Genomic DNA, 27,307 nt, shown 5'->3' on the forward strand with positions numbered 1-27,307 from the left:
ATGTGTGTGTTCCCGAATAATTGACAATTTTTACATTATGGTACAAATTTACCTATTTTTTTTTAATAGACCCAAAAATTGCCAATGATTTCATTTATATATTGGGATAACTTTTTTATGACCGAACAATTATTCTTTTTAGTATATTCGTCACCGATGTACAATACAGTCCTTGGTTCTTGAAGTCGTCTACTATTGCAGCTTTCTTAAAGTCATTCACATTAGTGGTATTGCTTTTGCATTTATTATTATTGGGTTAGCATTTATTATTATTTGTTGCTGTTTTCTGAAAACTGATGTTTTATATTTATAAATAAATCTTCAAACTTGTGTAATATTTTTGTCATTTTTTAACTTAAAATCTATACTGACTATTTATTTTTAATAAATATTCACATAAAAAGATATTTACATTGTTTTGTTATTATTCGAGTTGTACGAAACTAGGATATATATACATATATATATATATATATATATATATATATATATATATATATATATATATATATATATATATATATATATATATATATATATATATATATATATATATATATATATATATATATATATATATATATATATATATATATATATATATATATATATATATATATATATATATATATATAAATACGTTCAAATTATCGGGTAAAGTGGTCTGTAATAAAAATCTTTCTTTTTTCTTAATTACTCAATATTTCGCCATTTATTTAACAGCTTCTTCAGGAGTAAACTAAAACAATTTGAACATTACAAAAAATGGCGTACAAATACATTTTAAAACACTTACAGAATTTAAAAGATTTCGCAAATAAAAAATGACATTGAAGTAGGTATTTGAAATATTGAATGTCAAGATTAAATTGTCTTAAGCACGTTCGTTACAGCTATACGATAAAAAATTAAAATTATTTCAAATGTAAAAATAAAAATAACAATAAAAGAAAAGTTAGAAGAATGATATTTCTTTGAAGAAATATTATTCTTCTAACTTTTCTTTTATTGTTATTTTTATTTTTACATTTGAAATAATTTTAATTTTTTATCGTATAGCTGTAACGAACGTGCTTAAGACAATTTAATCTTGATATTCAATATTTCAAATACTTCAATGTCATTTTTTATTTGCGAAATCTTTTAAATTCTGTAAGTGTTTTAAAATGTATTTTTACGCCATTTTTTGTAATGTTCAAATTGTTTTAGTTTACTCCTGAAGAAGCTGTTAAATAAATGGCGAAATATTGAGTAATTAAGAAAAAAGAAAGATTTTTATTACAGACCACTTTACCCGATAATTTGAACGTATTTATAAATTATTTTTTGGTCGAAATAATCATTTCTAATATATATATATATATATATATATATATATACATATATATATATATATACATATATATATATATACATATATATATATATATATATATATATATATATATATATATATACATATATATATATATATATATATATATATATATATACATATATATATATATATATATATATATATATATATATATATATATATATATATATATATATATATATATATATATATATATATATATCCTCCTCAATCTTTTCTCCTTCGTAAGGATGTAGTGGCATCATGTAATTTGTTTGACCATTTCTGTCTAATTATCTCTCTCCTGTGCATGTTGTTCTCCAGTCATCTCCTTTATTTGTTCCGACCATCGTACTGGATATCTTCCTCTGGATCTTTTTCCCGCTACGTTACCTTCAACTATAATTCGCTCCATGCCTTCTCTTCTTCTAGTTATATGTCCAAAATATCTCAGTATATTTTGGTTGATAATTGTGATGAGTCTAGGTTTGATGTTAAGTTCTGCTAGAATTGAGTTATTTGTGCGATGGGCGGTACATGGTATGCGCAACATTCTTCGGTAGACCCACATTTCAAATGTCATTATACGCCTTGAATCGGCTTTTTTTATTGTCCAACATTCTGAAGCATAGGTGGCGATAGGAAATATCAATGCTCGAACAAGGCGTAATTTTGTGTTTTTTTGTGATGTCAGTGTTCTTCCAAATTTTTGTAAGTTTGGTTGTTGCCGATCTGGCCATTGTGATGCGTCGGCGGATCTCGTCTTCGTATCCTCCACTGTTAGTAATAACGGAGCCTAAGTAATTAAATTGCCTGACCACTTCGTAACCTGCCATGATTCTTATTTCTGTCTGGTTGTTTCTGATTGTATCGATTATTATCACTTTGGTTTTCTGCATATTTATTTTCAAACAATATTCCCTACTCACCGTGCCTAGCTTATTCATAATTTGTTTCAGTTCTTCTGTTGATGATGCCAATATAATAGTGTCATCAGCATAACGTAGGTTTTTGATTTTTCTTCCTCCTATCGTTGCTCCACTTTGCCATTCCTCAAAAACTTGACGCATAATATGTTCACTATATATATATATATATATATATATATATATATATATATATATATATATATATATATATATATATATATATATATATATATATATATATATATATATATATATATATATATATATATATATATATATATATATATATATTGAATAGAATAGGGGATATTGTGCAGCCCTGTCGAACTCCAGATTTTAATTTTTTAAGTTTTTCGAAACCACATTATTAACTCTTACATTATAGCAGTATTATTTACATATAGTTTTTGTAATAAATAGATTAGATGTTCTGGCGTAACCATTTCTCCAAGTATATGCCACATTTTCTCCTATTTTACGACATCCAAGGCCTTGGAATAGTCAAGAAAGTTAAACTTTCGTGATTTTTCGATAATTTGAGGAATATTAAGAATATGTTCTCTTGTTCTCTACCTAGGACCTGGGACGAAACCGCATTGTTCGTGGGGAATTTGTAGTAAAGTAGACTTTACATTACATGATTTTATCATATGACAATATCATATGAGATTTGTTATGATTCCTCGTTTCTATGATGTTTTAAAAAATCGTGTTTACACTGCATGATAAGTTATGACTTATGATATGAGTGACAACGAGTGAGGTTTTCTTGATTTTTCTTTTTGTTTATGGTCATAGAGATATTAGACACAGTATAGGTATCAACTATTAGATTTTTAAACCATTATAATGGAAAATAAATCGTTGATTGCATTGGCTTCCCGACTTTTAATAATAACACGCCGGCAACAACTGCGTACAGATTACAGCAGTAAGAAGAAAAAGATCAGACGCCTTTGGGCTTGCAGATGGCTCTTACGAAGAAATCGTGGACAGGGTATATCAAATTTAGTGTTGATATTATACCAAATTAAAAATAATTTATAAAGAAACTAAACTAAAAGTATGACTAAGAAGACTATAAAACACTAAACTAAGAATAAAATGAACTAAATAAATAATAAAAGAAAAATACGATACAATAGCACACATTAGATAATAGGTTCAATATCAATGCAACAAACAAAAAATAAATAAATAATAAAGAATGTTGTCTCTTGGTAAGGGAATGTCGCTGAATTGACATAAGAATAAGGCGCGATATTTAAATATGTTGGTGTTACCCGTATTATTACCGAAAATCATATGATTTTATCATGCAGAATATTCTCCTATTCTCCTGTGACAAGCTATGACGAGCCGCATGACAGTGCTTATGACAAAATCATATGACAAAATCACACAGTGTAAACATGTAAATTTCACTTTATGACCAAATCATATGACAAATCATGTAGTGTAAAGTGTGTATAAGAGAATTGATTATTGATATATATATATATATATATATATATATATATATATATATATATATATATATATATATATATATATATATATATATATACAGTAGACTCCCTCTATAACGAGAACTGAAATGGCAGACTAATTACCTCGTTATAAGCGGATCTCGTTATATCCAACAACAATAATACTGTGCATATATATGAATATGTAGTTTTCTAAAACATTAACTTTCTATAGTGAAGCCATTCGGAGCAATATAAGATGCTAATAAATATTGTTTGAATGGCGTTTTTAAAACAAATTTGTTTACTTTTATTGTCAATGAAATGCATTAAAACAAAAAAGAGTTGTTTACTTTTACTGTCAATGATATACGTTAAAACAAAAAATCTGTATTCTGTAAATATGTATAAAGCGTATAAAGTTATTTTGTCATTTTTGACTGCTTTAAATTGTCCAGTATTCTATCTATCATATTTTCTAAAGATGTGAAACAGTTTTATGCTTCTTCATTTGCGTTTTGTCCTTGGATAAAGTTTCTGACAACCTTTAAAACACTCTCCACATCTTATTACCCATAGGAGGACCCATATTATTAGGTGTGAATGGTCAACCCTCTATAATGACACTTGTGAATCATAAATTTTACATTTCCGACTAAGAATCATAAATTGTAAGAAGTTTATTGCGGTCGGCCCGCAGTTAAAAAGGGTATTTATTTATAGCTACGGCCGGGCCAAAACGTAAAAAACACGTTTTTCAATCTTATTTTGTTCGTTATAAGCAAATTTACCTCGCTATAGACGGTTATAGTGCAATAGAAATTTCACGGGACATCTAATGTACCTCGTTATAAGCGAAACCTCGTAATAACCGTGTTTGTTATAGAGTGAGTATACTGTATATATATACCTATATAATATGGAATAAAAATAAAAGACATGAAATAAAAACATTTATTTATCTAAAAAAAAATTAAATTAATATACGTTTACCCTCTAGAATATAGTTTGACCCTTACAACAGTTACATATAAGTTAAAGATGTACGTCTATTCATAGTTTATATATCTAACGAAATATTTACAATAAATGTATAAATAATACGTATGTAGCAAAATAAAAATGATAGCCCATAGATTAATACAAAATGAAAAAAAAAAAAAAATGTTTTTTAACACAACGCTAAAACATTTTTTGTTTTTATATAAAAGAGAAACTTTTTTTAATTGTAATGGAATTTTACATATTTTAACATATTCTAGTTAAAATATAACTAAATTTAAAGCAATCTTTTTATTAGGGATCCTGGTATTTTTTTTGATTTAACACTTTTTTCCTAGATAAAGGAACACAAAACGCCACTGTCCAAAAAATAACGAAAAAAAACATCAATGTTATATATTAAAAAAAAAAAACAGATAAAATATATAACAAAAAAAACATCGATGTTATATATATTAAAAAAAAATCAGATAAGACCCTACTTCCCATCCACAATATACTAGACAGCCCATGTCATAATCATCCGTTTACCTCTAGTAGTCCATTGAGAAGTTACATTTTTTCTAGCGTGCATTTGTTAAAGGACGCAATTTTTTTTGATGTATTGGGAGGGTGAGTATAAGCTTAAGTTTAAGTTTATGGAGCCGTCACCGTTGTCCCCCGGACGCCGTCTTAAAAAAGGGGGAAAGGGTTTTCGCGCTGTATTTCGTAAATTAGCAACCTTATAAAAAATTTTATCAGACATTATTTGCAGCAAATCTAATTTTTTTACGGTAATTTTACAATAACATGACAACAGAGCAATATCATAGAAGGTTTTTCATAGAATAATTTTCACTACAAATTCGCGCTGTGTCTCGTAAACTAGCAATCTTTGTTCAATGTATCTCTCAATAAAATAAAAAAAAAGAATAATTCTCACTACAAATTAGCGCTGTATTTCGTAAACTAGCAATCATTTTCAATTCAATGTATCTCTTTTATATAAAAAATATTGATAAATGTACATCTATAGTTACAAAACAAAAATAAAAGTCAAATTTATTTCAAATTTCTCATGCTGGTAATGGTCATTTGAAGAAAATATAAGTGAAAAGGGAAGATAAAAACTGTTTTGATGTGTGTAAGTTCCACATTAAGCAAATGCAATGATAGCTGATTAATACATTAAAAAACCTAGTAGATATGAAAATTATTTACAATAATCTTGTTGAACACATTAACAACTAAACATACACGGAATAATGTAGTATTCTCACAGAAGAATACTATATAATTTAAGCTCTTAACGCGCCAACGCTAGTGACGTTTGGATTTAATTTCTAGCAAATTTATGCAAACCTGAGCAAAGCTCTCTTTTGCAAAGTTTATTTTATTCGATAAAAAAAGTACATTCGTTCAGCAAATTCCCAACTGTAAACAAACACACGTGTTGATACTCGCCCTCTCATTCGTCAAGAGGCTATTAAATATAATTTATTGCCTTAAGCCAGACGGATTCTCATTTTACAGGTCCAAACTTGTCAGTCTGTTTAAATTCAAATTGTAGCATGTTGGTTTTTAAGTTAATAAATTGTGTTATATGTTATAGTTATTATTAAGTTATTTACTGGTCGTGTTATTTTTTGGAGTTTAATTTAAGTGTTTAGTATTAAGTTTTATAGTGTGTCGTGAACTTTTAGTATCCAAAAACAAAGTATTTGTTAATCAAAAGTAAAAATAGCTTGCGGTAATCACTTTAAGGTAAGAGAAACCAATAGTTTACTTTATGGATGTTTCGAAAAGTTTTATTTCCTTTTTAGTCCATTTATTCACGGTTTTTGCTGTAAATATTAAAGAACCGCTTGGATTGACATGAAATTTGGCATATACATAGCTAACGGCAAAGAAAAAAAGTGATATTGTGCCGATGTGTACTTTTTACCCCCTCTCGAGTACAAGACTCTTAGTCAAGTTATTTGCGAGTGAATATGATCATTTTTCAATAAAAAAAAAACACGTTTTTAGACGGTTTTCCGCAAATAACTCAAAAAGTAAGTATTTTACCGAAAAACATATTCTTAGCAAAAATATAGCTTATAAAAAAGTTCAAAAAAATGATGTACTTATACCTAAATGAAGTCTGTAGACTCAGTAAAAGTAGAGTTGTAGCTAATGAAAACTAGTTCAAATTTCAACGAGAAATATCAAAAAAATGAAGCACTTTTCGGGGAAAACTCGCTGTCGGGGAAAGTGCTTGTTTTTTTATTATTTCACGTTGAAATATTCGATTTGGAATTTGACGAATAAGAACCTACTTTTCATTAGCTACAAATGTGCTTCTAGCTTTATACGTACACCATTTTTTTTTGCCATTTTATAAGCTATATTTGTACTAAGAATATTTTTTCGATAAAATACTTTTTGAGTTATTTGCAAAAACCGTCTGAAAACCTTGTTTTTTGTTGTTTAAAAATGAACATATTCACTCGCAAATAACTCGAAAAGTATTGACTCAGTGAAAAAACTCTATAGAACAAAGGTTACTTAGAATTAGTCAGTTTATCCAATTCCTGATTTATTTTGACCACCCTACTGACTCACCCCTAGGGCAAAAACACACATCGGTACAATATAACTTTTTTATTTAACATGCTAGCTATGTGTATCAAATGTCATGCCAATAGAAGCTGTTCTTTGGGGAGGTTTTATCGTGAGTGAATGGAATATTTCTGGACTTGAAAAAGTATACAGAATGCAGTTTCATAACTTTACTGATATTTTCGATGATGCTGGTTTTATTACAATACATATTATTTTTCCCTAGGCTATTTTGACATTCTCTCAATCAACTAAGTACATTAAGTTATAGAAGATAAATAGAATAACAAAAATGTCAACCACTGATACAGCCGATGAACTCCTTGATATTGATTTAACCCTCACTCCACCTAAAAAAGACCAGTAAAGGGACAAAGGGCCTACAATGTCGAAAAGTGCGATTTCTATTAGAGTAGCAGATAAAACAGGTACCTACTGATACTGTTTCTCCATTATTTATTTTAGAGTGGGCATTTTCACTTTATTTAACAAATATTGTTATTTACTTTTTATCTATTGTAGGCGTGTGTAGCCGTAGTGTACGCAATGTGGTTCATGAATATGAAATTACGGGAAAATTGTCGACACCAAAATCAGTTGAGCATCGTAAAAGTATTGTTAACTCGCTGGATGAATTTGACAGAGAAGCAATAAGAAGAATAATCCATCAATTCTTTTTTCAAAATGAAATACCCACAATAGACAAAGTTCTGAGGGTTGTTAATGAAGATCCGGTTTTGCACAACTTCAAAAGAACTACGTTATTTTAAATTATTGAAAGAAATAAATTTTAAGTTTCAAGGTCGTCAGCGAAACAGCATTTTGATGGACAGGGACGAAATTGTATTGTGGAGACGAGAATTTCTGATAAAAATGTCCTACATAAATGAAAACCGCAAAATTTACTACTTAGACGAGACTTGACTAAACGCTGGTCACACCAAATCTAAAGTATGGGTCGACAATTCGGTAACGTCTTATAAACAAGCGTTTTTAGATGGACTTTCTACGGGGTTAAAAAATCCTGCAGGTAAATGTTTATGTGCTTTTTCACTTCAAGTAAATTTTAAAATAATACAATTTTCAGGAAAAGGAAAAAGACTAACAATCTGTCACATTGGCAGTCAAGATGGGTTTGTTCCAGAAGGGCTGTGGGTGTTTGAATGAAAAAAAAGTGGGGACTACCAGGAAGAGATGGACGGATATCTTTCGAAAATTGGTTCAAAAATATACTGCCCCGATTAGAAGACAACTTCATCATCGTATTGGACAACGCGTCTTTTTATTCCAGAAAATTGGAAAAAATTCCAACTACTGTTTCTAGAAAAGCTTACATTCAAGCGTGGCTGAAATAAAAAAATATAGGGTTTGAGGACCCCTGTTTGGCTTTCACGTGCGTTTGTTGACAGTTGGGAATTTGTAAAATGAATGTAGTTTATCAAGTGATTACAAGGAGCTCGACACGAGCTACATAAAATATAGTAATGGACAACTATGGCTGAGTATAAGTGTAATATTTATGGGAATAGTGGCGGATCCAGCATTTTTTCAATCGGCCTTCAAATGAAAGATGACTGAAAATTGAATGTTTTTATACCCTTTATATATAATTTAAAAGAAAATTAGCTCACTTGGTTTGAATCATCGCCCCCATTTTGACCCTTTGGATCCTATGTGTGGTAAATTCGAGAATCAAATTGGATTAAAATGTTGTTTGTGTTATGTGATCTATTAACTAATTAGATTAACTAGTCATCAGTGGATCTGTGAATGAGTGATGATTTTTCTTCCTACAACGTTTCTTTCCCAATTTAATGCTTATGTTTAATTTTTTTTAATATCTCAAGAAAATATCAGTCTGAAAATATATAGCAAATAAATAAAAGTGATGAAATTAACAACCAACAACAGAACCAAAACTAATGGTCATTCCTTTAACGTCGAGAATTCTGCCTTTGAGATAGTAGGTTTTATGTATTGTGTTTCATTGTGACGAATGAGGACTCAATAACAGAAGTAATCAAATGGAGCGAAGTTATAGCAAGCAAGTGCCGAAAGACCTAAGACTTTATAGTGGTAGATGGACCCTTCATGCTTAGTTGTAGTCAATAATTCTGTGATGTGAGCACTACCGAATGGAAGCTAAGGATATTCCAACTCAGGCTGTACTCGCCTTTCCTCAATCTTCTCGTGGCATGGTAAAGTTCTACGGAGAGTGATCATACATCCCTGGCTTGTCTTGGAACATGACTGGACCAGAACTAACAAATTAAGCAACACCAGAACTACTAAAAAGTAGTCAGCAAAGTTGAGATTTCATCAAAGTCAACTAAATCTTATCCAAAAGCCAGATGAGTGGAACAAATAAAAAATATTTCAAGTCTTAGTGCGGAAAGAGGTGATATCTCTCATAAAAGTAAGCAGACTAAGACGGGCAGCGAATCTAGAAAAGTAACAATAGAACTATTGTCTAGATCTTTATATTACAATTGAGAAAGTAGAAGTATTATACCAGGAGTCTAAAACTTAGATGGAAAGATGGTGGAGAGAGATGATATTGAGGAGCCGTGGTTCTACTTCATCGCTGTAGTACCAGGAACCATCGCAATTATTTTATTTTAAATTTATTATATTGAAGTATCAAAGTACTTTAAAATGTCGGCTATGTGACTAAAACGTCGAAAAATATTTAAATTTTTTTACTTTTTGATATTTGCTTATATAATGCAATGAATAATATATTATGTTATAATCAACCAAGAAACACGTAGAACCTGACGTAAAAGCATTAGCAGAACCGGAGTCTGGAACTGACCACTATATGGTTAGATCAAAATGTATAAATATATAGTATAAAATCAAAACCACTGAAAACTGGAAGAGGAGTATGAGGAGAATGCCCCACCCAGTGGGGCATTACAATAAATTGTATACAAAAAACCGAGTAATTAATTGCAGGAGAAAAAACAAAAATCCTACAATTTGAAATGGGACTATAAAAGGCTATAAAATCAACTGAAACCTTCAAATATTAGAGAGTCCTGAAGCAATTGTACTAATTTAAATTGATTTTTACCACTTCAATTAGAAGAGAAAGAGAAAAGAAGGAAACTCACTATTTTTAAATGAATGTGACGATGAATGAAATTAATATAAAAATGACATTACCATTTATATATTTTCATTTTTTTTTTAAATATATTTGTATGATTTGGTACAACATTGATTTAAATTATAATTTTACCTTTTTGTCAAGAAAAATGGTATATTTACGTTAATATATTAATAATTATTATAATAATATATATCAATATACGAATATCACTAATACGGCACTATTAAAAACCAGAGGTTGCCGGATTATTGGACTGTTCGGATTACTTGATTGTGTAGATTGTATAGAATAAAAAATTCATAAAAAATAATAATACATTTGTGCATTATTACAACTGTTACATATTTCACATTGAACTAATTACATATATTTGAAATAATCCTTAAATTGAGGTTTGTTTTTGTGCCACTTGCAGTCCTTGTTTAAAAACATTTTTTCGAATGTTTCGAAGACAATGTTATTCTGGTATTGTAATAATTAAAAATGCTTTATCTGGTTTTACTTTTACAGTTGTAGTAGTTGGTGGCTCCAAAATGTTTTACTAAACTTTCTTGTTCTTCATATCTGTCATAATTTATCTATATAATCTATTTCTCAGCACCTACAAACCAAGAATTTAAATCTTCACTTGTCTCGAATGCTCTTTATGATAAATTTTGAAACCAATTGGCAATAGTTAGACTAAATTGAGGATCATATTATAATACAGCATTTATTGTAGGTCCTTGTTTTTTTCCATGATGATTGGATTAAGTCAGGTGAAACAAAGCTTCATGCGTGAGCGAGATTTTTTGAGGCTCCGCGGTATGTCACCATCCTAATAAATAATATAGATGAGCAATTTTTTATACAAGGACTTTTCTATTGGAATATTTTGATCAATCGGCTACAATGACGGGGGTAGCTGCAGTTTGATGGTAGGCAGATGGTTTGGATATTTCCACACTTGACTATAGTGTGGGTGTCCTGAAGCATTGTCAAGTATGCGTAAATAATTTACAGGCATTTGGATCTTTTTATAAACTTCTGTACGTCTGGATACAGTCTTATCATTCACTAAATTCTTTACTAGTGACCTAACTTTTAAATTGTTTTAAACTTTTGTAGGAGACTGGTAGACAGGCGTAAGCGGAGGATGCCGGATTATTGGCCGGATTAATGAGATTCTACTGTAATTCTTATTTTTTAGTGCATGTTAAGCGATTAAACATATTTAAAATAACTAATTTTAAACATAACAATTTTAAAAATTTAACAAAACATTCTTAAAAGATTTAAATATAAAATTTTTAAAAAAAATTCATATTGTTTTTAAGATACCATAGAAATAGTGTTGACGCACAAAACAGATATATTTTTTCATATTTTAACAGAGGAATTTCTTTTAACTTATCACAAAATACCTTTATATTTAAATTATATTATAGAAACTACAAATCGAAAAGTAAAAATATAGTCCAAAGAAATAAGCTATTCCCGTGAGTTCAGTCATGAAAATTATTTAATTTGTTTATCTCAAAACATTTGTTTCTACAATAACATAAGTAAGAAAAAAAAATTTTCACTATTGCCCAGGAAAAAATTATTTATTCATATTGCAAAGGCTAGTAAACATTTTTTCAGAAATTAAAAGAAAAGTTGTCCTGCGACAATTAGGACCGAAATTAGTCACTTTTTTTAAATTCATAGCTTGTTTGTTTATAATGTAAAGCGGCCACTATACTACTCGCGAAGTTAATCGGAGTTCAGCGAGTACGAGAGTGTAGACAGGTACTTCCTGCGACTTCCTTCGCCGCGTTCTACTTCCGTTCTGTGTCGGTTCGCATCCAAATCAAATCTAAGAACCCGAAGTTCGAATACGAAGTGTCACACTACATTACTCGACTTCACTTTACTTGATATCATTGCTAGTGCAATAAAGCCTGCCTACCGACAGACTGAGTTTTTTTGGCAATTCAACGAGTATGTATAGAGTCACCTTGCCTCGATTAACTTCACTTCGACATTTCTTCCGAAGAACTTCGATCGAGAGTGTAGACGGCGTTTAACGATCGTCTCCGTCCCGCCAACGCACTGTACACACGCACTCGCTTAATCGAGTTCCACTTTCATCGATGCACGCTAGAGAAGATGGAAGGCTAACGACTGTATAAAACAGGAGCCGCGGCACGAGAGAATGGAGTTCTATCCGAGTGTTGATTTGAGAATAACTCCACCGTCTCTAGGGTGTTGACTAAAGGCCAACCGCTTCTGCTAGAGTATTGATCTAGTGGCAGTTCGTTACCGGTGTTAGAGTCTTGATCTGAGACACACCTATTCCGTGGCTAGGTGTTGATTAGTCACTTCCTGCTCCTTGCCGGACTGAATATTGATCGATCCGTCCACCTATAATCCATCTTCCTTTTCTTCGTCGAGTGTGTATTAACACACCGTAATTGTCGTTTCAATTTTATGACAATAATTATATTTAATTTTTTGCAGGTATTAAACAGTGGTGTCATCGAACTGTGCGTCGATACCAACGCCGTAGTATTGGCATTTAAAGTTTGTATATATTATCTAGAATATAATTTTATTTTGTTATTTATTTATTTAAATAAACCGGAGTTTTCTGAGTCGGCTGTCTAAAAAACTACCCATCACAATAACAATCAAGAAATCGAATTAGCGGCATTTGAAATATCAAGGACCGAAGTTTTATTGTACCAAGTTTCAAACGATTGCCTTTGAACAGAGTCATTTAAAAAATCTTTAAAATGTGGAGCTCCAATTCGTTCAGACGGGGTACTCGTACATTACGAAAGTGACTTTTGTTAATAAATTTAACGTTAAATTAATCATATATATTAATAATAATTTTAACAAATGAAATTTTGAACGATATTGTTAGAACAATTTTTATTGAAAAACATAGGAATATGTCACTTACACTTCAATTTACAATAACTTGTTCTAAATACATCATTGATAAAATTAAAATTATTTATAATATAACACCTTTTTCCTCTCGAGGTCTAAGTTTTATTGGGTAAAACTTTAAAACATTATTCAGTCTCATCTGCACTAAAAATGTCTCGAGGAAAGTTTCTTTTTATAAAAGTGAGCCCTTTTTCTTCCAGTCCGAAACCACTGATAAATCATATAGATTTATAGCAAATATTGTGCCGCTTACAAAATTCCAAACCATCCATTAGAAGCCTTTTAATCAAAGCTTAGTCCCCTTGCATCTTCAATACCTTTTTCAAATAATTTTGTACTCCTATTAATTTTGAATATATAAAATATCCAAATTACTATGTGTTTGGTGCATCAACAATAAAGTATATTATAGAACAGCTACACATTGATAAACATTGAACACTTTAACACTTACCATCCATATACATTTAATATATTTAGTCCACCAAAAAGCAGATTTTAACAGTTTTTAGTTTTTAATAAATATATGTAGCAAATGAAGTTATAGTTTGAAACATGAAAACAGATATCACTCAAAAAAAGTGAAATAGCTAAAATAATATTTATATTTTCATAAACAATTTTTGAAGTTGTTTATTTGTATATATTTACTAGTTATATTATGAATATGAATAATACTAATCATAGTGAGTGTTTCTGGATACATAAAAATACTGGTCAGACGTAAACTGGTTTCCCAAAAGCCAAAAACTGCTTTCCCAATAAAACTGTATTATTACAATAATCCCAACTTTTTGATTCTGTTTTTGATACCTATATTCCCGTAAAAATAGTACACCACTGGCAAAAAGGAAACCTGTAGAACCCATACGACTGTTCTATTTTGATCAATATGTTGAAGAACAAAAACTCCTTCATGTGGTTTTCTGTACGTCGTCGAAAAAAATATTTTAAATAAAAAATGTAGCTGAGATAATTTTATAATTTTAAACAAAAATGTTTTTTAGGACTTTTTGGAAGGAACGCCTGGAACCGTAAAATGAACGAAGCGACCAGCGATGTTGAATTTCAGTTACGCACGCGAAATCAATTTTAAATAAAAGTTTTAATGACACAAGAGTATCCTATCGACAAAAATCAAAATGCATTTTAAAAGTGAAGAGTGCAATTTTTGTATTTTGCGCAAATAAAGTCAGTTTTTATAAATCTGATCAATAAATAAATGTTGCGCGATTTTTGCTAATATTTACTATTCTCACGAGATCAATATAATTTATCAATTCCATTGACCAGTTGTACTAGAATATTCATTGTTAGGGCCTAATCTTTAAAATATATAACATGAAATTTTGATTTTTAGTTTTGGCAACAAATGAGAGGCATTTTAAATATGCCTAAACAACGCAGATTTTAAACTTTCGCATTAAAAACGATCGCACGCACGGAAAATGCCTTCACGTAGACGGTATTATGTGGAATTTGTAGCTGAAGTTGTGTAGTTTCGAAAAACGTATTGTTGTCTTTAAAAATAAGCAGAAACAAACCTTTTGGATCGTAAAATGTAATGTAAAAGTTTATCTTGTATGTAGTAATATAATATAATGTAGTCTAATGTAATATATTGTAGTTTAATGTAATATAAAAGCTTTATCGATGTTTAAATTCAGCGTTTTCTGAGCATATTTCAAATGGCTCACATTTGTTGACAAAACTCAAAACCGAAATTGAATGCCATAGGTTTCAAAGATAAGGCTCTGATAAGAGAATCATAAAAAATGCAAAAATCGCGCAACGTTTATTTATTTAACACTTTTATAAAAACTGACCTTATTTGCGGCAAAATACAAAAATTGCGTGCGAAAGCTGCACTCTTTCCATATAAAACGCTTTTTGATTTTTGTCGATATGTCACTCTAATCAAAAGGCGTCGAATTTTTACCGTTGAGTGGATAGAAATTTTATTTAAAATTGATTTCGCGCATGTAACTGACATTCAAAACCACCGTTCGCTTTAACCGTTGTTTCCGAGAGAATGGTTCATTATACACAAAAAGTGTTTGTGTTCAAAATTATCTCAGCTACATTTTTTATTTAAAACATTTTTTCTACGGCGTACACATTCACGGTAAATCGATTTTGTCAGGTCACCAGTCGCCAGTGGGTTTTTAGGGGAAAGCCTGCAGGTAGAAATATTAATCTTTTTTGCATTTTTTTGGGCTCCCAAAATTGACATTCTCAGCAAAATTCAGCTTTTTTTGTATGATTTTGTATGAGGTTCAGTGTATGAGTTTCGTCTCTGACGACTGGAGTAAAAGTGAAGTAAATGTATTACGTTATTTTAAAAAAAATATGAGTACATACAAATCAAATTATAAGAACCTTTTAATCAGTCAATACCAGTTAGGAATGAGATCCGCCATAAAGTATCGATATAATATTATATCAGGATGGAACCTATGAATAAATATTTGCGTCGAAAGTAGTCGATAACAAGGGTGACCACTGTTTCCGGAATATCAGTGGTGTACGAAAATAATTTCAATTAATGAAGTATAACATTGTAAAATTAAAAAATTAGTATTTTTTATAACATAAAAACATGTGATGTCACTTCCGTCGGTGATCAGCTACATGTAAAAATATCAACATGTTCCATCCTTAGTATATTATATCGATGCGGAAAAGACAGTTGAATGAAAACATTAAAATAATGGAAGAAGAAAGAATGGCGAGGATCGTTCGAGATATGTCGCCTATCAAAGGAAGAAAAAATAGTCAATTTTCCTAAAATCAAGACAGAAGAACTGTGCATTGTTCTTTAAGAAAGCTAATATTTAACGAATCATATTAGGCTAAAAACACAGTCGACATTAAAACCAATGTTTGTTTCATGTTCATATCCTTTATAAGCAACTAATACTTTATAATTTAAACTAATAAACTTGTAATAAGTAACGTGTGGAATATTATCTTTTAATATCAATAAATATTTTTGTAAATTATTTTTTCTGTGTATGCTTAGCGTGCTACCTGTTTTCATTTACATCAGTCAAGAGACATAACTTAACCCTGACACACGTCGACATGTAACACAAAACACTAAAATTTCCCTAAAACTTCTTAACTCACGTTGCTATCTACTTTTGATATTTCAATCAGTTCTTGAGGTTGAGCGTTTACTTTATCAGATTCTGCTAAAGCTCCGAGTTCGCCCACGCTTAAGTAGTCTACCAATTGTGCACCCAAACAGTCACACATTACGTTGATAGTTGTCCTAAATCTGTCTCTGTAAAAACGAAAAATATCTGTAGTACATAAATAAATAAAAAAAAATAGAAGTAATATTGTTACACATTAGTTTGCAAAAATATTATTAAATAAATGATATATTATCAGAATATACACAACCAAACTTATATGGAATCACCATATTTCAAACCAATATTTCGCTGTTGGCCGTGAAAAAGGGGACAAGTCAATTTTCGATGAAAACGGGATTAACTCAAATATAGGTTAAAATAAGTATGTTTTAATTGTGGGTAAAAGGGGGACAAGTTAATTTAGCTGAATTTGTAGGTTAAGTTGATTGTTCCAAAAGTGGCACTTACAAAATAGTACATAAAATTAAGTGTAAAAAGGGATATGTTAACATATTTCTTTTGGCACTGCCTATATCTGTATTTCTCTTAGTGAATAACGAGACAACTTGACTTGTCGTCTTATTCACGGTTAGATTTTAATGTAACGAGCAACCAACTTAACACGCATAACCTATAAATTAGTATGCAACACGTGTCATAGTTGTGATTATTACTGCAAAATGAAAATGTTTGTTTAAATTTAGTAATAACAATATAATAAGTGAAAATTTCAAAATGTCTAAAAGAAAACACATTTTGAATATGCTTAAATATCTGAATAATGCCGATGGTAAGTAAAAACATAATATATTTTCTATAAGTAGCTTTACAATATTTTACCGTAATATACAATTCTCCAGTTGTTTCCGTATGTATTGTACGTGGAATAAATAAAATAGAGGTGATAATCTTTTACAGATGCACCAGAGAATACTCGTATGTATTCTTCAGATAAGGAAACTGTATTAGAAAATTGCAATAAAAGATTTTCAAATGTTGATAATCACTTGGAAGGAATTACACAAATGCAGAGAAAGTTTCCTTCTGGTAAATAATAAATAATTATATTAAGAGTAGGTAAAAGTAGTATAAACTATGGAAGAAATACGAACAAAAACAAAATGTGCATTCAGTGTCGTTTTTTTTGTTGCTTGCTAATAACAATTTTATTTTTGTTGCATTGTAGGGCACAATCCTAGAGAAGAGTCTGAGATGTCCTACGCCAGTAGCGATGCTGCATCACTTCCAGATGAAATTCAGGATCTATTAGATTTCTCATCAGATGATAGTATTGGAGATCCAAATTTTTGTCCCTGAGCAATATGAAAAATATGATAGCTTTGCCACGGAGAGCGATATGGTAGAAAGAAAAAAGAGAAGAACCAATTCAGAAGAATATATAAATAATACCTCAGTAGACCAATATAACTTAGATGGAAAAGTCTGTGAGAAAATTCAAAAATGCACGAATAAAGCAACGAGGAAAATGAGACAGGAAAGACGAGAAAAATGAAATTTTGGTAAGCCGTATGTTACAAGAACTGGAAAAGAGATTAAAGAAAAAACTATGCAAGAGCTGAAATTATGCTAAAATAAGTGGAAGGAAAAAATAAAGGTCGAAGTTCGCTTGCAACTTTTCAAAAAATTCTGGGAAATCGTAGGTTCAAATATATAGCTGCTCTCATGGATGTTAAAGAGAAGAGTTCCATGCGAATTAGGTGGTCTGACCCAAACAAACAACGATACCGACAGCATAGGTACCATCATTTATCATTTTCCTGTTCATGGCGGTCGTTCTGTTGTTTGCAAGGACTGTTTTATGAAAATTTATAATATTAGTAAGAAATTTATAGAAGTTACAGCAGCGAAAAAATGTTCTCAAATATCAGACGTAATGACGTTAGACCAACCGCGATATCACGGAGAAATAAAAATATCGGGAAATAAATGAAAGGCAGAATTTACAAATCAGTCATCATACCAATAATGACATACGCAGCAGAAACACGACCTGACACAGGAGAATAAAAAGGATGTTAGAAACAGCAGAGATGAAAACACTCAAAAAATTGACAGGAAAACACTATGGGACAGAGCTAGAAGTACAGATATACGACGAAGATGCAACGTGGAGAACATCAAGGACTGGGTACAAAATAGAAGAGTAGAATGGAACGATCATATAAGCCGAATGACATCAAATAGAGTAGTAAAGACGGTAAGAGACGGTTTCCCAATAGGAAGACCATCAGTAGGAAGACCATGAGAACGATGGAACGACATCTTACTGGGGGCACATTGAAAAACAGACAAAGTCATGTCTACATAAAAAGAAGAAGAAGGATATCATGAAAATCGGAAGAAGGTATTTGACAGCCGAAAATGAAGATGACCTACAAAGATTAATTAAAGAATTCGAAGATACCAGCGTGATATCAGCGGAACCGAGACGATGTAAACTGGTCGTAAATAACAAAATAATAGAACAAGTGATGGAAACTGAATACTTGGGAATAAAACTGTCAAGCTACGGAAAAGTGGAAGAAGAAATACAAAAACAAGTGAACATGGCAAACAGAGCAGCAGGATGTCTCAACAACACAATCTGGAGAAACAAATACCTCACAACGGAAACGAAAACCAGGATATATAAATCAACAATAAGACCGATAATGACGTACACAGCGGAAACAAGAGCAGATACAGCGAAAACACAAAGACTACTGGAAACAACAGAAATGAAAGTCTTACGAAAAATAATAAACCAAACTCTAAGAGACAGAGTAAATAGTGAGGAAATACGAGCGAGATGTGGTATAGAGGAAATAAACGCGTGGACCAAAAGAAGAAAAGTGGAATGGAATCAACACATCGAAAGAATGACAGAAAATAGAATAGAACGAATAGCAAGAGACAAATCGCTAAATGGAAGAAGATCATTGGGACGACCGAGGAAAAGATGGTCAGACAACGTCAATTGAGGCTAAAAACCGAAGTAAAACAGGCATTAAGCCTATTTATAAAGTAGGAAGAAGAAGAAGAAGTTTTTAATACCAGGCCATACACATATGGAGTGCGATACGGATCATAGTTTAATAAAAAAGAAGAAATTAGAAAGTAGATTTAGAAAAGAGGGGAAGAGCGGCTACAAATTTATTACCCAAGGAGGCATATAACAAGCCTGTACCTACAACGATAGAAAAGGAAAAGCACCTGATGGACTTACTGCCGTACATATCGGAATCACTGTGGGACTTTTACAAAAATCTACCCGCAGATAAAGACTTGTGCTCCCGGATTCATCAACTTCTGACGATGATTAAAAGTTTAAAGTATCTTTTAGCTAGATTTGTACGCATAGGTATTTAAAGTTTAATGTTTTTAGTACTTAAATATAGGTTGCACTTAAGTAAGTTTATATTAACGTAATAAAATTTTCGATTATCATCTGTGTTTTCATTATTATGTTCAATTACAAAGGGGGCAAGTCATATGCTTATTTGTGAATAACGGTGTAAGTCAAACAAATTATCTTTAAGCATATTTTGTTCTCAAATCCTTGCAGAAAAAAAAATTCAAGTAGATGATCATTCTAAACAATTGTAAAAAAAATCATTTTTTTGTAAAATTTTAAATAGTGTTTTTCTCGTTTTATGACTTTTCCCCCTATTCACTCGCAACAGCGATTTATTTCTTTTGAAAAAACTGATTATTGTTGGGAAGAATAAATGTTTTATTGACAATAAATAAACCGATAAAACAATCAGATAAGACAGTTTGGCACGGTATGTGTAACGTCGCGTTAGCAGCGCCGCGTTAGCGTCGACCCAACCGGACAATGGCACTACCATGGAGTAAATTATACGAACGGCAATGTCGTTCATATAATGTAATTACATTATTAAAAAAGTTAAAAAGATTCCAGCGCCTGTAGCGCCGCAACCGCGCTGTACATGCTTAGCGGTAGACTGTATGCGAAATATTTGGATCCATTTTTTCAGCAAGAGAGAAACTATTTATCCTTTTCAAAATATTCTTACGATTATAAAGCCTTAAGGTATTTTTTCAATAAAAAGTTGCAAATAACCCGAAAAGGAATCATTTGTTAGAAAATTACCACGAGACAAACGTGTTTATTTTGATGATTTATACTAAAAATACTTAATTTTGAAGCGATTTGGTGAAATTTTTTTCATGAAGTTAAAAAATATATAGAGTAAACCGTTCGCATAAAAGTTTCAGTAGTTAACTAGAAGAGATTTTTGCTTGGTGTTCGAGGAGATCTTAGTTCGAGTCTTATTGGAGTAGAGGTCTTATATTTAAGTAATAGAAAGATATATAACGTCTATCGTCTCTGAAGGCAACAACTATGTTATAAACATAAAAAAACATTTTGGTTTAATTTAATTGACTTTTAATTTTATTTAATTTTCGTCATAGGGGTGGCCAGGTTTTTTTAGCGTGGGTTCCAATGCTTAAAATCGCTCCCCATATATTTTTTTAATTTTCAACAATGATATTTTCATATATTATAAAAAACAGTTTACAATTATTTGAAATAATTATTTAAATTCATAATATGTTTGTTAGCAAACAGTAAATATTTGACACGAGTTACGTTTGTTTTTATCTTAAATTATTGCGTAATCATAAGAAAATATGGGGTAAGTTTTGTTTTTTGGTGAATCCGATGACTTATTACAAGTAAATAATGCAACACGTAGAGAGGAGGTCAGAATTTGACTCATTTAAATCGACACGCACCGACTTAACGCGTTAGTTAATGCTTAATACGTAACATCGTACGTATCAATTTTCATAGCAAACCCACTAATACATCAGTCACTAAGTTTGCAACTGCATTACAAATGGATACCACATCCGTCAAAGCAGTTCAAGCAGTAGCATTATTGTGAGAAGGCCTGAGTCAGAGGGCCGTGGCAAATCGACTAAATTTAAGCCAATCTGCTGTGTCCCGAGTGTATCGTCGGTACCAAGATACTGCTGATTATGTCCGCCAGTAAGGAGGAGGCCGTAAACGAATAACAACGGAGAGAGATGATCGATTTCTTGTATCGAAATCACTGAGAAATCGACATTTAATTGGTGCTAGTCTCAAAGAGGAGCTTAGCGAGGTCCGAGGTGTAGTTACGAGTGTTTGGACAGTCAGAGGGAGACTAAAGGCAGTCAACCTGACACCAAAAAGGGCAGCTACGGGTCAAAAGCTAACTGCAGTCCAGAAGAAAAGACGATTAGAATTTGCTCGAGAACATCTGGATTGGGGCGACTATCAATGGAGTCAGGTATTATTCTCCGACGAAAGTAGGATATACCTACATGGCAACGACAAGAGGCATCAAGTCTATAGAAGGCCAGCAGACCGATTTGCTCAATGTTGTATAACAGAAATTGCGTCATATGGAGACGGTTCTCGTATGTTTTGGGCAGGCATTTCCATGGATGAAAAAACCGAGTTGGTTTTCGTGCCTGGTGGAGGATGTTGAGGAGTTTTAACGGCGGATCGTTATATCACAGACATTTTGGAGGAACATGTGGTTCCATACGTGGGATTTATTGGTGATGCCATTATTTTAATGCACGATAAGGCACGATGCCATACCACACGAGTCACCATCACCTATCTGACTGAGATCAGTATACCTACAATAAATTGGTCGGCGTTGAGCGTGGACATAAATCCAATAGAACATGTTTGGGATGAGCTTAAACGAAGGGTCCAGGACATGAATCATGCACCAAGGGGCATAATGGAATCGAGATCTGAGTTTAATGATGAATGGGAAGCAATGCCTTAAGAATTTATTATAAAAGTCATCCGATCCATGCAAAATCGATTGGAAAGTGTAATTAGGAGTAGGGGTGATAATATCAAATACTGAAAAATAAAGAAATTCATTTTGTAATTGATGATTTCTCTGTTCATAACGTCTTTCTTGCGTTAGTTCCAATGATTAATATTTAGGAAACTCTGTTCGTATTGCATATTGTTTTTATAATGCGTCTTCGAAATAATGCAATAGCAGTTTTTGTAAGTTCAATAATAAAGTTATTGTTTGCACATGACATATTTTTATGTTCATACTTCTTACATTAAAACAGAAGGTGTAACCTCAAATATCACTTTTGAGTCGATTGTTTTGCACTCAAGTGTATATTTAGAGCAAGTTCTTGTTCAACAAAAGGCACCATTAGATATTTCAAATAGTCTTGTAGCATTGTCGATCGAAATATCGATTTTATTATGCTCGGCTTAGAAATAATTATCTCACAAGTACCAGTTGTTACAGGACTTGTGACAAATTTTACCATTAGTTAGTTAAACACTGGAAACATCGATTTACTATTATGCTAAGACATCCAATTGAGCCAGTCGAGAGCCTTTTAAGGTGAGAAATTTTGACTTTTCTTGTTTTTAAAAATCTTAGTTGAGCTTCTAATTCCGAAGAATTCAAAACGAAATGTTCTAAGGTGTATTTTAAATCTTGATTTCCTAGCTCATCTATATTTAATGATGTGATTTTGCCTACTAAATAAATATTTTTTTATTCTTGGGCAAATTTATCGTTTAATGACTAAATCATTCGGCCTAAAAGCGAATAAAATACAAACAATTTCACTTCTTTTTTTTTGCCGTTGACTATACATTGCCAGCATTATTATCTAATCTATATATATTCTTATAGTAGAAACTTTACGTTTACGTTTTCTCGGTGTAGGAATGTCAATTTGAAGCTTATCACAAGTGTCTTTTACTTTGGAATAAATATTGTCAAATATAGATGGTTCTTTCTTTAATTTTTCCAAAGCAAGCGCTAAGTTTGAAACTTCTTCTATAGCTTAATAAATATCTATGTCTGGCGAGTGAAGTAATTTGCTAATTTTACCGTTAGCTTTAGCTTTTGCATCAGTTGCGTCATCAACTATCTCTTCAATGGCTTCTATAATTGCTTCAAGCTGATTTTTGATCAGGGCAACTGCTTCAGCACGACAAGCCCAACGTGTTTCGAATAAAGATTTCAAAGTTTTTAACTTATTATTTACGATCTTTACAATCTCTTCGAAAACAGCTTGCCTTTTTGGACTGTCTTCAATATAAGAATAAACCAATTATGTTTCATCAAAAAAAAAATCGAAAATCTTTCGAAAATCGAAAGACTTTCAATATAATTCGCTCAAGCGGCTACCAATGCTAAAGTAAGGCAATGAGGATAGCAAGAAATCTACAAAATTTTAATATGTTTCTCTTTACATCTTTTCTATACACCAGTAAAGTTTCCTGACATCGCTGAAGCTCTGTCAAAGCATACAGCTTTAACATCCTATCTTGAAATTCTATCCATTTGATAAAGCCATTACCCATGCTTTATAGCCAAATCTTATTGGTTTGCCGCAAATAAATTGTTTGTACCCATTACGACCAAAGTAAGGTATAGATTCGTCGATAGAAATTTGATTTTCAATTGGTGCAAACGTTAAAAACTTTGTCATTAATTTTTCGATGAAAGGTGTAATCTTGACCATATTATGATTTTCGGCAAGGTGGTTGTTGTCTGTAGCGTGAAAAATATAAATATTTCTTCAAATCTATTGCGTCTCATAGATTTCATTACTAAAATATTATGTGTATTATTGGAGTTTCCCAATACATTCTTCGTCTTGGTAATGAAACGTAACCACTTAAAATTAAAATTCTCAAAAATACACAAAAATACATAAAATTCAACTTCTTTTGAAATATTATGATTTTATTAGAATTTATTATTTCAAAATGGTTTCTGCTTCAGTTAAATTTAAACGTTTTAATGTTACTAGCCATTCAGCTGGAAACGTACTACCTTTGGGCACAGAATAAATAACAATCATAATACCCACTCTCAGATGCCGTCTTAGAAGTTTGTCAGCACGCGAACGCCATGTTTTAGACGGAAACATAGACTCGAATTGGGAAATTTGTGACAAGCTACGACAGAACTGTAATTTAAATGTTTAGAGATTAATAATTTAGTACATTTGAAATAATTTAATCTATCCTTCAACTAAAAGTACGAATAAAATAGTGCATTATTCTGAAGCTATTTTCTTGTGGCATTTTAAAGTAATTACTATTTAAATGGGAATAAGCCACAATTAAAGGTTAAATTACATTTATCGACGTTTCAATTTCCACTTCGAAAATAGAGAACGATTTCCGAAGTTGAAATTGAAACGTCAATAAACGTAATTTAACTTTTAATTGTGGCTTATTCCCACTTAAATAGTAATTAAAATAGTGCATATTATGTCTATTGTTGCCGTAAATAAATTAAACCAGGTTAATTTTTCTATGCACAACAGATAAAATTTCACTGAACAGCACTGGTTCCGTTTAAAACATGGCTGATTCCGTCTGCGCGAACGAGATGCGCGTACTTATTTTTTCAAGCAGAGTGGGCATTCTGATTGTTTATTGTTCTGTGCTTTGGGGATATATCTAAAAACAATAGCAATCTGCTCGTGGCGCAAGACACCAGAAGTCTCATCTGCAATCACAGAAAGAGCTGCTCTTTCATTTCCTTCTGAATATCCATTACATTTTTGGGAGATCGTAAAATATCGTTTTGAATGTAAGTGCTAAGATAAGTGCAGTTGTTTGGGGCGGATTCCAAAAATGCCTTAAATCTAAGGTAGTACTTAAGGATTAAGAAATTGTACAATTTCGAATGCTTTTCCTTTTCATTGTTTTTGTCCATTTCATCATGACCATGAAGAGATTTTTTACCTTTGACTAGAATTATAATTATATCAATTAGTTTCTTCATATAATCTAAATTTCAGTTCAGCCTCTTTTCTCTTTTGGATTTAAAGATCTACGGACTTATTCACGTTATAACTTAAAGTTTCTGTTTTAAATTTATGGCAACTTGTCTTTTGATGCATTTTATATCGTTCTGTAGCTTTATTCCATGAGGAAAACGTGAAAAATAAACGTGATCTCTATCAATCTAGGATAAGTATTGTCGTTCATGCCAAAACATCTGCACAAAAAACAGAAAGCTGCATCTTTTGTTGGACTATATTCCAACCATTTGAAGTTGGAATGTCAAGGGGGTAAAAACTACCAACTTCTAATGTTTTTCCATTTGCCTGTCATTTTGGCTGGAGACTGTTCTAGTTGTGGTTGGTAAGGACCTCTTACTATTCTAGAAGATTTTTCTAATCTTTCTTTTGGTAATTCTAAGCAAGGGTCATCGGACACAGTATTAAGGTTTGAAGGATGTTCCCTATCCAATGGAGATATCTGAACATAAAACACTTTAAAATTTTAAATATTCGAGATGGCCGTATTAGGTATAGTAAGTTAATTGTAGTATCAGACAATAAAATTTATTAAAAAATTATTTATAAAAAAAAAACGATTAAACAGCTGAAACAAAAACGAATGGAACCCTTTATATAGTATAATTACTTTTGATTAGTTTGTTTTTAATATACATAAATATTATTCACCTTAAAGAACAAAAAAATATTAAGTCCTCTGGTAAATGCATAGAGCTTTTTTTAACTGTTAGGCGTTTATCAAAACTTCTTAATCTACGGCCTTTAATATTTTTTTCGAGCAAAATTTTACATCCAGCGTTCAATTCTAAAATACCAACGGTGGTCCGTATTAGATATACATATATATCTGACTTATTTATAATTTTTAACTTATTTATTACAAAAGTTTTATTTTTTAGTTTAATATCTCGTTCATTTAATATTACTCTTCGAAAGTTAATGTGGGTACCACTGCACCCAGGCCCGACCAGAGGGGGGGGGCAGGGGGGGCAAAATCCCAGGGGGGCCCGGGCCCGGCCGTTAGCAAATTTAAAAAAATTCCTTTTATTAAAATATTTTACAACAGATTGAATTTGCTTGCGGTTTTATGAAATTATGAAATTATGAAATTATTATAAGGAATATTATGCATTTGGAAAAGGCAATATGCAAGAAATTATTTCTTTGCATAAGTTACAATTAACAAAAATATATCGGGAATACATTGCGCGTGGAAGCCCCTGATCGTCCATTATTTTCAAAGAAGACGTAAAAGAATATGAAATCCATGAACGATTTTTGGAGTTTTCCGACTGCAATGAAAAAACTGGAGAAGACATCGCAAATCTAATCAAAGAAGTTCTTAAAAAATATGACATATCCTTAGATGACTGTAGAGGACAGGGATTCGATAACGGCAGTAATATGAGTGGCAAGTATAAGGGTGTTCAGGCTCAGATTTTAAAATCAAACCCTCTGGCTGTGTACTCACCATGTGGATGTCACAGTTTGAGCTTATGTGGAGTATGCGCTGCTGAGAGTTGTACTGAAGCACAGACTTTCTTTGGTGTTGTTCAGAATCTGTACAATTTATTCAGTTGCAGCCCGAAAAGATGGGAGCTTCTGAAAGAGATAGTAGGATCTTCACTGCACTCATTGTCTGATACGAGGTAGAGTGCTAGAGTAGAATGTGTGAAACCAATAGCGGCACACATAGGCAAAATCATTGAGGCAGTTTCATCATTGTTGAATCTTAACGTAACTGTTGAAACGAGAGCCACAATCAATGGGGTTTTAGAATATATTAACACCTTCAAGTGCATCGTCATGGCGTCAATTTGGGTGAAAGTGTTGGTACCCATCAACTACAGAAGTCAACTACTTCAAACTATAGACGCTACTTTGGATGTTGAGAGTAGTAATATAGAGAGCCTAATTGATGATTTAAGTGCCTTAAGAAATAACTGGGACAAGATATT

The 27,307-nt window shown here is 31.5% G+C and overlaps 1 protein-coding gene across 1 annotated transcript in view; it reads right to left on the minus strand.

Moving 5' to 3' along the window:
- Window positions 1-4,695: 4,695 nt before the first annotated feature.
- The window catches only part of LOC140445423 (excitatory amino acid transporter 3-like), a 251,423-nt gene continuing 228,811 nt past the window's right edge, over window positions 4,696-27,307 (minus strand). The window contains exon 9 of the mRNA XM_072537436.1: window positions 4,696-16,657. Within this exon, the coding sequence (XP_072393537.1) occupies window positions 16,492-16,657 (166 nt within the window). The 3' untranslated portion in view covers window positions 4,696-16,491. The remainder of the gene's footprint in view (window positions 16,658-27,307) is intronic.

Source organism: Diabrotica undecimpunctata, chromosome 7 (genome assembly GCF_040954645.1).
Source record: "Diabrotica undecimpunctata isolate CICGRU chromosome 7, icDiaUnde3, whole genome shotgun sequence".
NCBI classification, from domain to species: Eukaryota; Metazoa; Arthropoda; class Insecta; order Coleoptera; family Chrysomelidae; genus Diabrotica; species Diabrotica undecimpunctata.